At 37.0% G+C, this 17,750-nt stretch overlaps 1 protein-coding gene across 2 annotated transcripts in view; it reads right to left on the bottom strand.

Annotated features, from left to right (window-relative positions):
* Positions 1-17,750, bottom strand: part of MINDY2 (MINDY lysine 48 deubiquitinase 2) — a 76,540-nt gene that overhangs the window by 44,306 nt on the left and 14,484 nt on the right. For both annotated transcript variants that reach the window (XM_070377991.1, XM_005889901.3), the window contains exons 2-3: positions 13,471-13,528; positions 2,418-2,482 (exon numbers count right to left, since the gene is read on the bottom strand). In XM_070377991.1, the coding sequence (XP_070234092.1) occupies positions 2,418-2,482; positions 13,471-13,528 (123 nt within the window). The remainder of the gene's footprint in view (positions 1-2,417; positions 2,483-13,470; positions 13,529-17,750) is intronic.

Below are 17,750 nucleotides of genomic sequence, written 5' to 3'. Positions count from 1 at the left end.
ATTTTGTTCCTAAATTCATATTATGATAATTAACATAAAATATAAATTAGGGAAGGGTGCTGATAAAAGGATCACTACTTCTTTAAAGCCAATAGTTCAACTGCTTCTTAGAATTTTTCTTAAACGTACTGTTAATGTGGTGAAATTTTAAATTTAAACATAAGATATATTTAAAAAATATATTTGCAGTCATATAAAAATCTGTCATAAACACACAGTATTTTGTTTATATTGTAACTTCTGGTAAGGATTTTAAATCAGGAAGACTGAAGTTCTGCACTGGTCTTTTAAAATTTAGGCTTGAACATTTCTGCTCACACAAAATATACAAAAAGATTATTGTTACATCATACCTGTGGAGCTTTAAATACCAGCTTAGACTCAATTTTATCAGCTTGGCACTAACCCTGATGCTGGGAAAGATTGAGGGCGGGAGGAAAAGGGGACGACAGAGGATAAGATGGTTGGATGGCATCACTGACTCAATGGACATGGGTTTAGGTGGACTCCGGGAGGTGGCGATGGACAGGGAGGCCTGGTGTGCTGTGGTTCACGGAGTCGCAAAGAGTTGGACACGACTGAGCGACTGAACTGAACTGAACTGAACATACTATTCTCAAAATGAATGGTAATTCAATCACAATACCTTATAGTTTTAGAACTTATTTTAAACACGGTACTTTTTGTCTGACATGTTGATAAGAAATCCAAGTGGCTGTCAGTGTTTGTTTCAACTTTGAAACAAAACTTCCAGTCATTTTTCAAGAGTCCAGATCATCTCAATGGAAGCACATCCTGAGACTGCAAGACAAGACTTGAAACAAAGTGCTGGTATTATTTGCAAATACTTTGCACTCAAGATTTTCTCAAGTCTGTGCAACAGAAATGAACTAAATTTTGAGGTTGATATGAAACTGCAACTATGATCTGTAATTTCTAATTTCAAGTTTTTGTATTAATTACAATAGCCTTACCGATTTCAATAAGAACTGATACAAACTTGATAAATGATACAAGTTTAACCATATCACTTTACACTTATAAAATATTCACTGGCTTTATAAATTGAAGGTTAACATAAGATTTCATTTGAAAACAAGTTTCTACTGTGAAAAATGTTTGGAAATCCTTGCTTTAAGTAACGAATTCCAATAGAACTGAAATGACTTAGTATACCTATTTGGCTTTAACTACAGATTTCCTGGAGGAGAGCATGGCACCCCACCCCAGTAATCTTGCCTGGAGAATCCCATGGGCAGAGAAGCCTGGCAGGTTATAGTCCATGGGGTTGCACAGAGTAGGATACAACTGAGGCGACTTAACACACACACAGATTTCCTACCTTACACAGTGATTCAATGTAACATACTAGCTTTTCGATCTTATTAGAACTAGATTATCTAACATTCAAATTCAAGAAATTTTGCAATATTGAAATGAGTTTTCTTTTTGCTATCTGGACACTGGTGAAAGTATGTAATAAGGGTTACTTTGAAAGTAAACTTATATAAAGGTTCCAGTGATATGTTTCTTCCCTAGCTGATACGTCTTCCACTGTAAGAACCTGTGTTCTTCTTGCCTTCTACTGTCAAACAAAGGAAGCATACTGAAGAAAATGAAGCTCTGCTTGCTTACTTCCAGCTCCAGTAATTTTGAGCCTAGTGGTCCCCTCATGTATTACAGAATAGTATCTCCAAAGAACATGCCAAACAACTTAAACACAGTTAAACAAAAGTTCCAATGATATGTTTCTTCCCTGGCTGATACTTCTTCCACTGCAAGAACCTGTGCTCTTCTTGCCTTCTTTTGTCAAACAAAGGAAGAATACTGAAGAAAATGAAGCTCTTCTTGCTTTCTTCCAGCTCCAATAATTTTGAGCCCAGTGGTCCCCACCTATATTACAGAACAGTATCTCAAAAGAATGTGCCAAACAATGTAAACACACTGAAACTATGAAATAGAAGATTTAGTCCTAATGGCATACTCTAGACATCATTTGCTGAATGATTTCCAAAATATAACTTAATTGTAAAATATAAACAAATGAGGGAAGATGCATCAATAACAAATTCACTTGAAAGTCAATTTTTTCAAGGAAAATACTAGGTCATGATTCTTCATAGGTGTGTAGAATGGTGTCCATATTTCTTTCTTCATGTTATATGGTTTAGTCACCAAGTCGTGTTCAACTTTTGTGACCCCATGGACTGTATATAGGTTCATATAAAAGAGAGATCAGCAAAGTATGACCTGTGGGTCAAATATGGCTATGGGCTGAAAATGGTTTTTACATTTTTAAAAGTGCGTAAAAAAAAAAGAAAACAAAGAATATGCCTGAAAAGCCATTGATAGTGACCAATGAATATATGCATAAGGGAAAATTACCTATTTTAATATAACAAAAATTGGGTTGTTACCTGCTCATAGTTTAAACGCTGAATTTCTGAAATTTCTTTTGGCTTTGTATCAAGCATGTAATCTCCTGTAAGAAGAAATTGTAAAGTTGCCTTTTAAAAATATCACTTTTTTTCTAATTATAAAGGTAATGTATTTAAATTATAAACTGTAACAATAAGTAACATAAAAAAGAGCCCCCACCCAATTCTATTCAGAGAAAATTATCAGAGAAAATCAATGTTAACTGTTAGCTAAGATCTTATATTTTTCTCAGTGTACATCCTATGTTTTGAATTTATTTTTCTTCCTTCATGAGCATCTTTCCACATCACTACAATAAAACTCTAAAAGGCTTTACAAAGTTTCACGGATATCAGCAATATAATTGTTACCCCAATACCTTTCCAAGAATGGGTGTTATCAGTCTTCTGAATGTTGTTTTTCTTAGAAGTAAACAAAAACTTTTTTGCATTTAAGAAATTGATATATTAGTGATTACTAGTAGGTAGAGGGAAAGGAGAAAGGCAAGAAAGTGGTATGGAATTGAGATACAAAGTACTATGTATAAAATAGATAAGCAACAAGGATATATTGTATAGCACAGGGAATTATAGCCACTATTGTATAATTTTAAGTGGAGTATAATCTGTAAAGATACCAAATCACTAGGCTGTACATCTGAAACTGTTGTAAACCAACTATTCACCCCTCCAAATTGATATCTTTTTATATATGTATTTTTATTTGGTATCACCTTTTTAATATATAAATGACTTTTAGTATACGTGACACTTTTTAAATATATGTAGCATCATTTTAATATACGCAGTACCTTTTGATCTATGTTTTGCTTTTTAAAATATATATTAGTTATATATACTTTTCTTCAAATTGCCTGCCTATACACCAAAATCACTGTAGATGGTGCAGCCATGAAATTAAAAGACGCTTACTCCTTGGAAGGAAAGTTATGACCAACCTAGATAGCATATTCAAAAGCAGAGACATTACTTTGCCAACAAAGGTCTGTCTAGTCAAGGCTATGGTTTTTCCAGTAGTCATGTATGGATGTGAGAGTTGGACTGTGAAGAAAGCTGAGCGCCAAAAAGTTGATGCTTTTGAACTGTGGTGTTGGAGAAGACTCTTGAGAGTCCCTTGGACTGCAAGGAGATCCAACCAGTCCATTCTGAAGGAGATCAGCCCTGGGATTTCTTTGGAAGGAATGATGCTAAAGCTGAAACTCCAGTACTTTGGCCACCTCATGTGAAGAGTTGACTCATTGGAAAAGACTCTGATGCTGGGAAGGATTGGGGGCAGGAGGAGAAGGGGACGACAGAGGATGAGATGGCTGGATGGCATCACCAACTCGATGGACGTGAGTCCAGTGAACTCTGGGAGTTGGTGATGGACAGGGAGGCCTGGTGTGCTGCAATTCATGGGGCTGCAAAGAGTCGGACATGACTAAGCGACCGAACTGAACTGAACTGTTGAATTATAAAAGCTCTTTTTCAATTAGAGAAATGAGAACATTTCCTGTTAAATGTGTGGTACATTATTTTTTTCCCCATATTGGCTTCTGACTTTATGATGGTGCTTTTTTGCCTATTTTTCACTGCATAGAAATATTTAATTTTAATATAGTCACAGTCTTCTATTACAGCTTCTGAGCTTGACGTTATGTTTAGAAAGATTTTCACCTCTTCAGAGTATACGAACATTCACATATACTTTCTTCATGTAATTTTATGTGGTTTTTTTTTTATGTTTAAGTCTTTACGTTATCTGGAATTAATTTTTATATAAACAGTGATATAACCAGCTTCTCAGCCTCCCAAACCACTAACAAGTTGATAAATTGCTTTTATATAACTTTTATTTTCAAATTCAAAATAAACTTACAAAGACTGTAGCCAGTACTCTTTCAATCTCTCCAATTTTGATAATCAAAGAATTCCTATAAACATCAATATATTATTATCTGTGGGTTTATTTAAAATTTTAAGACAGCAAAATCTAATAACAATTTTATTCCACCATAGGTAAAGGAACTCCAAAAATACTAAATTCATTCATTCACAGAAATATATAAGCAAGTATATTTAACAAATATTTTTGAAACCTTACTATAACTGGCACACTGTATATTTACATGTTGAAATTTTAATATAGCACTTAACTGAAAACTACATTGAGTAAATTTTATACATTATTTACGCAAATAATTGAGACCATATTTGCTATACTTTGATCCTGTATTTCATGTAAGTTCTGTAATTATCCTGATAAAACACTGTAGTATGTGTTTTTCTAACATTTTAGCAGGGTCAGGATGCAGAATATTATATAATTCAATACTAAATGACCCTAGGTATGCTATCATAGATTAAAGCTTATGTGTAGTATAATAATTATTGGGAAAGACTCAGATAAGCAACTTCTCTTTTCCTGAGGTCAGAAAAGATTTTGACAAGAAAAGAATGGCCTCACTAAGGGAGGCAGCCTCTTTGATGGACCCTACTGCCTGGTATTCATACCTCTGTATAATCCCCTTCCCTTGACTGTGGACTGGACTCACTTCCAGTGAATAAAATACAACAGAATTAATGAAATGTCACTTACAAAATTAGAAAAGAAAATACTGTGTCTTTCATTATGGTGCTCTCTCACTTGCTCACTCTGAAAAATGCCACGTGTCATGTTCTGAGCTGCCTTATGGGAGAGGCCATGGCAAGCAACTGAAGGAGGCCTCTGGCCACAGTCAGTGAGAAACTGAGGACCTCAGTCCAACGACCTGTGAGGAACTGAATCCTGTCAACAACCAAGTAAGTAAGCTTAGAAGGAGATCCTCCTCAGCTGGGCCTGGAGATAAGACTGCAGCCCCAACTGACACACTGACTGCAACTGTGTAAGAGACCTTAAATGAGAGTCACTCAGCCACAGTCAGATTCCTGACCCACAGGTCAAAATTCCCATTCCCCATGGTTCCTCATCTGGGTACAGGAAAGTCTTCAATGTTTTCTTTTATTATATTTCTACTAGTGCTTGCTTATTAATGCAAAATGTCTCTGGTTCCTCCAGAGAACTTCAGTCATCTCAAGAGAACAAAATCCAAATAGCTTAGAAAACTAAACAGTTAGTTCTGGCAGAAATGGCCTTGAATAAATTTTATTTTTGGCAAGGCAGAGTTTCCAGAAGCTCTCGTCTCACATCACTCTTGCTCACTTCTCCCCCACCTCCCATTAGGATCATATTACTTTCATGCTATTCCTAGTAGATGAGTACCCTCACCCAGCCTCACCCAGGACTTCCAAACCTCTTCACCTACCCCAGATCTAAACATTTCTTCATCAATTTTTCTTTTCCCTATAATTTAAAAAAATCTCTATGTCCTGCTTCTTTAGGACTTTTTAAAACATAGCAGTTGGATAAATTTAAAATACCAAGATGTACTAATTATTTTCTTTCCAAGAAAAATACCATGTTAACATTTTCTCAGTGGAGTACATTTGTGCAGTTACACTGACTGTATTGTTGACAACTCCAAACAATGTGTCCATAGTACGTGATCAGTAAATATTTGCTGGGTAAGAAAAAAGAAAAAGGAAGATAGAGACAAGTACTACAAATTTAAAATACACACCTGAGTGGTAGAAAGGGAGAAGAGATACACTTTTGAGAATACTAGCCTTTCAGCATTTAAAAAATAATACTAGAAGGTGCCCAGGTAGAGAGCACATATTATTTAACCTTTCTGAGCTTTGGTTACCTCATCTATAAAATCCAGAGGTACTATAATTTATGATGCTTTTATTGCTACTTCAGTCTTATCTTTTCCTACATCCATTCATATGCCTTCTGCTTCTGCTCACGGGTCTCTGCCATTACAACTGCATTCTTTAGCTACGGGAACCAACAGCAAAAGAGCTTATTTTGTCCCAGAAGACAGAATAGAAAAAGGCAAGTAGACTGATGGTAATAACAGCAGGAACAGGTTAGGTAAACAATATCAGTCTATCGTAGCACAGAGAGCAGAGCCAGGATGAAATAAGAAGCTGTGGAGACGTATCACAGTTTAGGTTAGCACTGTCCAATAGAAATATAATGTAAGCCATATGCAACCTCAAATTTTTAGTAGCCATATTTTTAAAAAGTAAAAAGAAATAGGTAAAAAATTTTTTAAAATATTTATTTGGCTGTGCCGGGTTTTAGTTGTAGCACTTGAGATCTTTGATCTTTGTTGTGGCATACAGGATCTTTAGTTGTGACATGTGGGATCTAATTCCCTGACCAGGAATCGAACCATGGCCCCCTACATTGGGAGTGCAGAGTCTTAGTCAGTGAGCCACCAGGATAAATTAAGTAATTTTAATAATATATTTAGTGCAGTATATTAAAAATATTATCATTTAAACACATAATCATTATAAAAATTACTGATATGTTATATTCTTTTTTGAGCTAAATCTTTGAAATCCAGTATATATTTTACACTTACAGAAAATCTCAGTTCACTCTGGCAATATTTCAAGTGCTCAAAAGCCACCTGTGGCCAGTGGCTACTATGCCAGGTGGTGTAGGTTTAGGTGATTCTAGTCATGATATGAGAACAAAGAAAGTAGGACGGATAGTGGTTGGATATGGAAGAAATGGATAGGAAACTGGGCTCAAAAATACATGTTTTCTATATATATTAGGCATTCAAAAATCTATTGATATTTGACCACATCTGATTTGCTATTACTATTTCCTAATCGGTCTCAACCAGACAATCCTAAAAACTACACTTAACATGTTGTTTACTCCTCTTGAACTAAAATACATGAAGCAGCCTACCATAGTAAACTTCTCTGCCTGGCTTCCAAAACTCCTCAGTTTAGCTGTAGCCTACTAATCCAATCTCCAATCCAACTTTCTGTAACATGCAGAGTTACCAACCACAGTCAAATTGTACTCAAATCACCCTTCTTCCAAATATGTCTTACAGGGGTTTCCCTGGTGGCTCAGTGGTAAAGAATTTGCCTGCCAATGTGGGAGACAGGGGTTCGAGCCTTGATTTGGGAAGTTGCCATGCCTCAAAACTACTAAGCCTGTGCTACTGAGCCCATGTGCCACAACTACTGAAGCCTGCATGCCCCAGAGCTTATGCCCCACAAGAGAAGCCACTGCAATGAGAAGCCCACTCACCACAGCTAGAGAATAGCTTCCACTCACCACAACTAGAGAAAACCCTGCACAGCAACAAAGACACACACAGCCCCACCCCAAAAAATAAATAAAATTAAGGGAAAAAAATGCCTTACATTTTTTTACCTTGAGCTTGAGCTTAAAATAGTTTATACCTAGCCCTAAAACGATCTTCCTCCTTTTTCACAAGGGATCTAAGTATACCACCTTCTTTACAAGGATTCTAAGTATACCACAAAACCAAGATAAGTCACATGTTCTCTACTAAACCTTTTCCTACTTTTCACCTACTTCTCATACCCATCCATAGACAAACTTCTCAGAAGTTATCTGCATTTGAGTCTTCACTTACTTATCTCTTAGATGCTCCTCAACTCACTATTTCATTTCCATCCCGTCACTCTATTGACATTGTTTCTGTGAAGGTTACAATAACTTCCATGTTGCCAAATTATGTAGAGAATATTCTCCAGTATTCAATACTCTCTTATTCTCCCTCCTAGCACTCTTCTCTTCTTGGCTTCACTGAATCACCCTCTTCTGGCTTTTCTCCTTTCTTAGTGGCTACTTCTTCCCTTACCATTCTGTCCTCTAACCTATATATTTCAGTAGGGGTGATGCTGCCCCCACAAGAGGGCAAAAACTGATTCTGGGAGGGTAGGGGCAAAAATATCTTAGATATTATAAGCGCTTGTGGCCTTCAAAGGGCCATAGAGCACGAAGAGACACACAGTATGTCTGTGGTATTAAAATTTCCTGCAGTGATTAGGACAAAGATGTCTTCAAAGGCTTATGGGGACAATACTGAAAAAAAAGGTTGAGAAACACTGTTCTACCCAATTTGGGCATGCTGGGAAACTTCAGGAGACAATCCTGCATCCACTTCTCTCTTTATTCTTTCTCTCTTAATGATCTCATGTTTCCACAGATTTAAATATAATCTTTAGACTTGTGTGTGCTCATTCACTCAGTTATGTCCAACACTTTGCGACCCCATGGACTGTAGCCTACTAGGCTCTGTCATGAAATCTTCCAGGCAATAATACTGGAGTGGGTTGCCATTTCCTCCTCCAGGGGATCTTCCCATCCATGACTTCTAAATTCCTATTTTGAATTTCAACGTCTTCTGGAACTCATGGTCTCTCAACAAAGCTACTAAATGTTTTTTCTTAATGTTTCCTTCGCCTTCTGCCTAAATGAAATTTGGCTCTGCCTTGATGACACTGCAGTCCTTTTAAGTGATATCTCCTTTCTCGCTTATACTTCTTTACCAGTGAGTCTGCTGGTAGCAGATATCTACTTGTTCCTTACGATCATTCTTTCCCCCCATCCTCCCTAAAACTGTTTTAAAACCTATGCCATGATATACTACTACCCATTATTCACCCACCTGGTTATAGTTCTCTACAAACTTTTAGGTCAATCTCTCTCATTCCTAGCTCACTATCTCTCTCTGATACAAATTCTGCTGTAATTTTTGATAATTTTAATGCTCATAGAGATGACCCACCTAATATTCTGGCCTTTCTGTTCCTTGACCTCTTTTCCAACAAAAATCATATATTCCACCTTATGTCAGAAACTCATTCCCTATGATCATACAATTTTGTTACTACCAGGTTCCAAAAATTCTTTGATTGTATTAGGGCCTACAATACACTAAATCCTGTCACATTTTTCTTCAATGTATTTATATCCGCATCTCCTCTTCATGTAACTTAAATATTATGGCTCATTATTATATCACAGGTATATCTACACATAACTTCAATTCCCTAGACTCTCTTCAACATACTCACTTGGCAAAAACCCAGCTCTGGTTAAACCCTGCTCCTCCACTATTCAGGCCTATACTCATGCAGCAGAATGTGACTACAGAAATCATACCACCAATGCTGGCTGGTCTCACTAACCCCAGGGTAAAACTCAGGAATCATATTGCATCTCCTCATTCACTCTCCCACTTATCTAAGCAACTATTTTATACCTTCCTTCTCATCTTCAATAACTCCTCCTTCATTCTCACTCTCAGCTGATGACCTGATTTCCCATTTATTGAGAAAATAAAAGTACTTAAAAGACCTTCTACAAGCTACCATACCCACATCTACCCATCTACCTGTATCTTTAAAAAAAATTTTGTATTTATTTATTTTTGGCTGCGCTGAGTCTTTGCTGCTGCCTGTGGGCTTTCTTTAGTTGCAGTAAGCGAGGGCTACTCTCCAGTTGCAGTGTGTGGGCTTCGCATTGTGATGGCTTTTCTTGTTGTAGAGCTCAGGCCCTAGAGCATTCAGGCTTCAGTAGCTGTGGTGTAGGAAGGTCAATAGTTGTGGCACACATGCTCTGTGGCATGTGGGATCCTCCCAGGCCATGGAACAAACCCATGTCCCCTGCATTGGCAGGCATATTCTTAACCACTAGACCACTAAGGAATTCCAACCTGCACCTATTTTTAACAGTCTATCTTCTCTTCTATTGCTAAGGATGAACTACCTGTATACCTAAGACTAATTCTTCATTTATCTAAAGTGTATTTTTCAATTCCTTTCCTCCAACTTTCTCGTTAAAACCAGCTTTATTGAAACATAACTCACATACCATAAAATTAACCCATTTAATGTGTACAGTTCAATGTTTTTGAACTATATTAACAGGATTGTGAAATTATCATCATGATCTAATTTTGGAACATTTTGGCTCCCCCAAAAGAAGTTCTATACCCTTTAGCAGTCAATCTCTATTTCCCCCCTATATTCCCCAGTCCTAAGCAACCATGAAGCCTACTTTCTGTCTCTAAATTTGTCTATTCTGAACATTTCATATAAATGGAATCACATAATAAGTGGTCTTTCATGACTTGGCTTCTTTGACTTAGCACAACATCTTTAAGGTTTATATTACAGAATACATCAGTACATTTCCTTTTATGGCTGAATAATGTTTCATTATATAGATATACCATAGTTGGTTTATTCATCAGTTGATGGCTATCTGGATTGTTTCCAATTTTTTGGCATATATGAGTAATGCTGCTATGAATGTTCCTATACAAGTTTTTGTATGGACATATGTCTTTACTCCTCTTGGGGGAAGCTATAGGGTTATATGGTAATTCTATATTAGCTATTTAAGGAACTAACAAACTGTTTTCCACAGTGGCTGCATTATGTTCCATTCCTATTGGTTATGTCTTAGGACTTCTGATTTTCTCTTGTGCCTACTCCAGTCAGGTTTTCATCCTGTGGACTTACTGAAGTTACCAAGTACCTCTGTATGGCTTCAATCAGTGGTTAATTTTTAGTCTTAATCCTGCAAGGCCTATTAGCAACATTTGACTCAGATAGTCTCTCATTCTTTACTGAAACTCTTCATTTAGATTCTAGGAAATCAGTCTCCAGTTTTTCTTCTACATAGCTGAGTTTCTATCTATTCTTCCTCTTCTCCAGCTTCTAATCACTGGCATGTCCCACATTCAGTCCACTGATGTCTTCTCTGTCTACGGTTATATTATTTGTGACTCAGTGTAATGATCCTTTATATGATAGTTACTGTTCCCAAATGGGTATTTACAGGCTAGATATGCACTGTCCAACACAACAGCCAGTAGTGACATGTGGCTACATTAATTTAAATTAAAATTAAATATTCAATTTTCCTACAATTTAAAATGTAGCTGAATATTCGCTACATCAAGAGCCATATGTGGTTAGTGGCTAAGAAAATGGACAGCACAGATAAAGAACATTTCCATCAACACACAAAGGTTCACTGTACAGTGCTGATCTAGACCTGTCTTCTAGGCTCTAGATTTATATATCCCACTGCCTCCCTGATATCTCCACTGGAAAGTCAATCAGATCAGATCAGATCAGTCGCTCAGTCATGTCCAACTCTTTGCGACCCCATGAATTGCAGCATGCCAGGCCTCCCTGTCCATCACCAACTCCCAGAGTTCACTGAGACTCACGTCCATCGAGTCGGTGATGCCATCCAGCCATCTCATCCTCTGTCGTCCCCTTCTCCTCCTGCCCCCAATCCCTCCCAGCATCAGAGTCTTTTCCAATGAGTCAACTCTTCGCATGAGGTGGCCAAAGTACTGGAGTTTCAGCTTTAGCATCATTCCTCCCAAAGAAATCCCAGGGCTGATCTCCTTCAGAATGGACTGGTTGGATCTCCTTGCAGTCCAAGGGACTCTCAAGAGTCTTCTCCAACACCACAGTTCAAAAGCATCAGTTCTTCGGCGCTCAGCCTTCTTCACAGTCCAACTCTCACATCCATACATGACCACTGGAAAAACCATAGCCTTGACTAGACGAACCTTTGTTGGCAAAGTAATGTCTCTGCTTTTGAATATGCTATCTAGGTTGGTCATAACTTTCCTTCCAAGGAGTAATAAACATCCCCAAACCAAAATCCTGATATTCTTCCGTAAACATATTCCTTCCATTTGTTCCCGTTTCAGTTGATGTTAATGCCATCCTTCCAGTTGTTCAAGCCAAAAATCACTGGGTAACTCCTGACTTCACTCTAACTCCACATTCAACTAATCAGCAAATTCTGTCTGCTCTATACTCAGAATCTGACCATATTTTATAATCTCACTTCTGTTACTCTGTTTGAAGCCAGAGAATTCTTGTTAAAGAATCTTAAAGTCAGATTATGTCAGTCCTCGGTTCAAAATCCTTTAATGGCTTCTCAGATCACCCACAGCAAAAGTCAAAGTTGCTATAAAGGCCTAGGATACTCCATATGATATGATTCCATTGTCTCTAACCTCATCTCCTGACACTTTCCCTTTGCAGTCCTGGGCAGTCCTTCTGGCTGTTCCTCAAAAACACTAAGCATATTTCAGCCTTTTTCTATGAAATATAATTTAGAAATCACAAAGTTTAAGAATCACCAAGCTAGAGTAAAAAGAGGTATAAACAGAAACTTTATTTTCAGATATCTAGATAGTGAAGTAATCTACACTTAATGATGAGGTTCCCTAGCCAGTGAATAAGATTAAATTATATTAATTATATAAGTAAAAAGGTCTTCCAAAAGCTGTAATCTCAATTATTTCACTAAACTTACATCTCACAAAAAAATCAGTTAGCTAGTTGTCTGGAAGAGCACAGACAAACTAATCAGCTAATAAGATCTTTTTAATAGAAATTTAATCACTAAAAATAAGAATATGGATTAAGATTTCTCATTTGGTAACAGTGCAAATATATAACTTCTTATTTGTTAAGTTGTAAAAGACCTCAGTGTAATAAATAACTACCTGCTCTGTAAACAAGTTCTACTGAATGCAGCTGATCTGCAAACTGTGTATTACGCTCTGTTTTAAAAGAAGAAGCTTGCATAAGAATGCAACTCAATATGCTGCTTCCTTCATCAAGAAAAACTCGCTATAAAAATATTTCAGATGGACTAAACAGTGTGCTTCCTAAAGTAAATGTTTTATACGCTAGTACAACCCTCTATTTCACTGCAGACTGGTCTAACATTTTATTGACTGGCATAGGTTCGTGAACCATATTTTGGGTAGCACTGCTCTAAATCACTTCCTGGATTTTAATTCAAGTCTATTCAATATTTTTAAACACTCTCTACATGCAGTGTTAAGAGTTTCTGTGCCATTTCCCATTCTGTAATTTATTGGAATTAATATATACCTTGTTGTTTTCTAGATGTCACTAGTCTCTTTATTTACATTAAAAAATTTTAACGCTGGTTAGAAAGAAGTCTGTAACATCCAAGAACAGAAACACACTAATAAAATTATTTAGTTACGAGATTAAAAATAGCTTCAAAAAGGTGAAATTTGGTAATAATATTAGCTTTGAAAACTTTGTTTTATCTTGAAAGAGATATAAAAATCATTCACTTTTCAACACTAACCTAAATATTCCATCAGCTGTTCAGCAGTTATGATTTCCATCATCGGTGGAAGTTTCACCTGAAAAACAAAGTATTTTTTCTATAAAATCAAATGTTTTAGGTAATTAAAGTGTTTCTTCAGTCAGAAACACAAGTATGTATCTATATTATATGTATCTACTATATGTATACCATACTCACTTTAACTAATCTTTAATACAACAATAGCTTTGTTGTATTAAAGATTAGTTTAACACAATCCTATCACCATAAAATTCAAGATCTCACAGAGTCACTGAGAAATCTGTTTTCAAAAACAAGCACTATGCCTTTCATCACCCATCCTGATTGTCATTAGGCACATGCAACAGTGTCCTGCGTGACAGAAAATGTGGTTAAAGGGCAGGAAGTGGCACCAAACATGTTTTCACAGATCACCCATGAAGCAATTTTTCTGAAGACAGGCTGGAACACAGCTCAATATCCCATCACTTCAGTCTACCTTGACCATTTTTTATTGTTGTCGTTGAATAGCTAAAATGAATACAGTATAAAGGATTGGTCATAAACTGAAGTATTCATACTACATGAGCCCATCTGTAAAATTTTAAAAAACAGGCAAAACAAACTACACTATTTAGAGCTGCACATGTACTAAAAAAAGAAAATGGATACTATAAAAATCAGGACTGTAGTTAACCCTAGGAATAAGGGAAGGGGTTATAGTTAGAATGAGACATACAAGAGGCTTCTGGGGTGCTGGCAATGCTTTATATTTTGACTTGCATGGTAGTTCCACTGTTTGGTTTATAATTAGTCTGTTAAACTGGACATCTCTGTTTTATGTATTTTCTGTGCTACATGTCACGATAAAAAGTTTAAAAGTAGATATATATGTTATAGTCACATTTAAGTTTCAAAAGTTAATTCAGCTGCAACAAAGTCTAAATTTTTCAAATGAATTATCAGCTGAGTTATACAGATATTACAGCCAATGATTGTAAATATTTTAGCTGATTTACTAAAAAGGATACTCCTTGGTATATTTATAGAAGAAAAATAAATACTATAGGATGCAAACTCAAAGTAATTAACATATCAATGATAGAATAGCAGCATAATTCAAAAATCTTCAAGAATTAATATTTTAGCAATTATTTTCTGTTCAACCAAGGAAATCATTTAAATCAGCAATTCCTCCAACAAGTGTTGAGGAAAGTGCTCTGAGTATTTATGTTATCAAATGTAGTAACAGTATGTGACACCTCTACCTCTTTGTTTGCGTTTAAGTCTTAAAAAAATCCTTGTAAAACAGGATGTTTTTAGACCCTCTGAAAGCATACCTGACAGTTGAAACGGATGAGTTAGTCACCCGGGGGCTTTATCACTCAGTGAAAACCAACAGATGTCATGGAGGTTTTGATCATTCTAAATAATTTTTATTTTCTAGGACATTTAGAAAAATTGTAATAAACTTTTTTTTTTTTGGCTGCACCATGTGGCATGTGGGATCTTAGTTCTCTGACCAGGGATTGAACCAATGCCCCCTATAGAGGAAGTACAGAGTCTTAACCACTGGACTGCCAAGGAAGTCCCAGAAACTGTAATAGACTTTTTTTGGAGCAGTTTTAGGTTTACAGAAAAGCTGAGCAGAAAGTACTGAGAGTTCCCATAAATATTATTTTTTAAGTTGAAATTCATTGGCAAGTTAAAGTCCCCTGCTTTTCTAAATAAAGTTTTATTGGGTGTCACTCTCATTTGTTTATGTACTGTCTCTGGCTGCTTTGCACTATAATAGCAAAGTTGAATCTTTGCAGCAGAGACCAGGTACAGCCCATAAAGCCTAAAAATATTTACTATTTGGTCCTTTACAGGAGGCCTTCCCAGGTGGCACTAGTGGTAGAGAACTGGCCTGCCAATACAGCAGATGTAAGAGACGTGGTTCCGATCCCTGAGTCAGGAAAATCCCCTGGAGGAGGGCATGGCAGCCCACTCCAGTATTCTTGCTGGAGAATCCCATGGACAGAGGAGCCTGGCAAGCTACAGTCCATAGGGTCGCACAGAAGTTGGACACAACTGAAGCAACTTAGCACGCACGTACCTTTACAGGAAAAGTATACAGAATACTGCTTTAGATGATTTTAACTGCTTTTAGGTAATATTTCATCAAGGTGTTTCAGTACCACTTTGAAGGTCTGATATTTAAACTAGTAGTTTACATACACTGTGAATATTTACATTCTGAATAATTGTCAGACCAATCTGAAAGTCCCATTTACACCTAACAATGCTTTTTGAAAAAAATAAGACCTATACATTCTTTTATTCCAGACAAATCCAGTACAGAAACAGATTCACTAGAGGGCTTCCCTGGTGGTCCAGTGGTGAAGAGTCTACCTGCCAATGCAAGGGACATGGCGGGTTCAATCCCTGGTCTGGAAAGATCCCATATGCTGTGGAGCACACAGGCCTGTGAGCCACAACTATTGAGCCTGTGCTCCAGAGCCTGCAAACCACAACTACTGAAGCCCACACACTACAGAGCCTGTGCTCTGCAGTAAGAGAAGCCACCATAATGAGAAGACTGTGTACCACAACTAGAGAATGCCCCTGCAGAGCAACAAAGACCCAGAATAGCCAAAAGTAAAATAAATATATATATTTTACTAGAAAATCCCATAAACAAACAGCTTATCCTCTTTTGGTCAATGTAGTGATCTTACTATAAAATTGTCAAAATAAAAAAGCAAAGTACTAACAAGTGTATGTATTTGGGAAATACATTCTATAATCCTAGATTTCTGCAAATAGATGATTTCAGGTTTTAGTCTTGCAATTTCCAAATAATAACAACCACCTACCACATCTTGCTTCAAGTATTTGAAACAGGAAATGACAATCTTTATATAGATTTTAGACGTGCGACAACAAATATGTAAATATTTTAACTGACTATTCCCAAGTATACTCAGTAGTATATTCAGTTCCTGAATCTTAGCCAGCTAAAAATCCTGGATGTTCACTAAAGCTAGAGATTAAAGAGTACAACAGTGAAGAAATACTTGCTTCCCACCAATACTTAGGAACCATCAACAGATTTTAATTTTTTTTAACCACAAAAGGATCTTCCTGCAAGCTCCTTCTCTTTTTGCTTCCCTCTACCACCATCACCACAAAAGCAAATGCCAAAGATTTTGTTAATGATCCTAAGACTTTCTTTCCATTGTCTCTTTAGAGTTTATTAAAGGGAAAAAAAAACACACACAAAAACATGTTATGGGAAAGCTAGCCAAGAATACAGGGGGGGGAAAAAATCAATGAAACTAAGAGCTAGTTCTTTGAGAAGATATAACAAAACTGATAAACCTTTAGCCAGACTCATCAAGAAAAAAAGAGAGGTGGCCCAAATCAATAAAAATAAAAATGAAAAAGAAGGTACAATTATCACCACAGAAATACAAAGGATCATAAGAGAGTACCACCAACAATTATGCTTCTGAGGTGGCACTAGCGGTAAAGAACCTGCCTGCCCATGCAGGAGACACAAGAGACACAAGTTCAATCCCTGGGTCAGGAAGATCCCCTGGAGGAGGAAATGGCAACCCACTACAGTATTCTTGCCTGGAAAATTCCATGGACAGAGGAGACTGGTGGGCTGTAGTCCATAGGGTCACAAACAGTCAGCCACGACTGAAGTGACTAAGCACACACCAACAATTATACTCCAATAAAACAGACAACCTTAGAAGAAATGCACAAATTTCTGGAAATGTATAATGTCTCAAGACTGAACCAGGAAAAAAAATAAAATATGAACAGATTAATTACCTGTAATGAAACTGAATCAGTAATTTAAAAAACTCCCAACAAATAAAAGTCCAAGATCAGGCTCCCTAGTAGCTCAGTGGTCAAGAATCTGCCTGCAAATGCAGGAGACACAGGTTCTGTCCTTGATCCAGGAAGATCCCACATGTCACAGAGCAGTTATGCCCGTGTGCCTCAATTATTGAGCCTAAGCTGTAGAGCCTGGGAGCCACAACTACTGAGCCTACATGACATAACTATTGTGAGCCCAAGCGCTCACAGTTGTGAGCCTGTGCTTCACAAGAAAAGCCACTCCAATGAGAAGTCAGCACACTGCAACTAGAAAGTAGCCCTCGCTCTCCAAAACTGGAGAAAAGCCCACACAGCAGCGAAGACCCAACAAAACAAAACAAAAAAAACCTATTGATTAGGTAGGACATTGGTCAACCATGCATCGGTAGCAAACAATTGTGTGTGTGTTGTCTGTTGTTTTACAG

This window comes from Bos mutus, chromosome 10 (assembly GCF_027580195.1).
Source record: "Bos mutus isolate GX-2022 chromosome 10, NWIPB_WYAK_1.1, whole genome shotgun sequence".
Lineage (NCBI taxonomy): Eukaryota > Metazoa > Chordata > Mammalia > Artiodactyla > Bovidae > Bos > Bos mutus.
The sequence above is the reverse complement of the archived record's forward strand: the minus strand, read 5'-3'. Positions and strand labels throughout refer to the sequence as shown.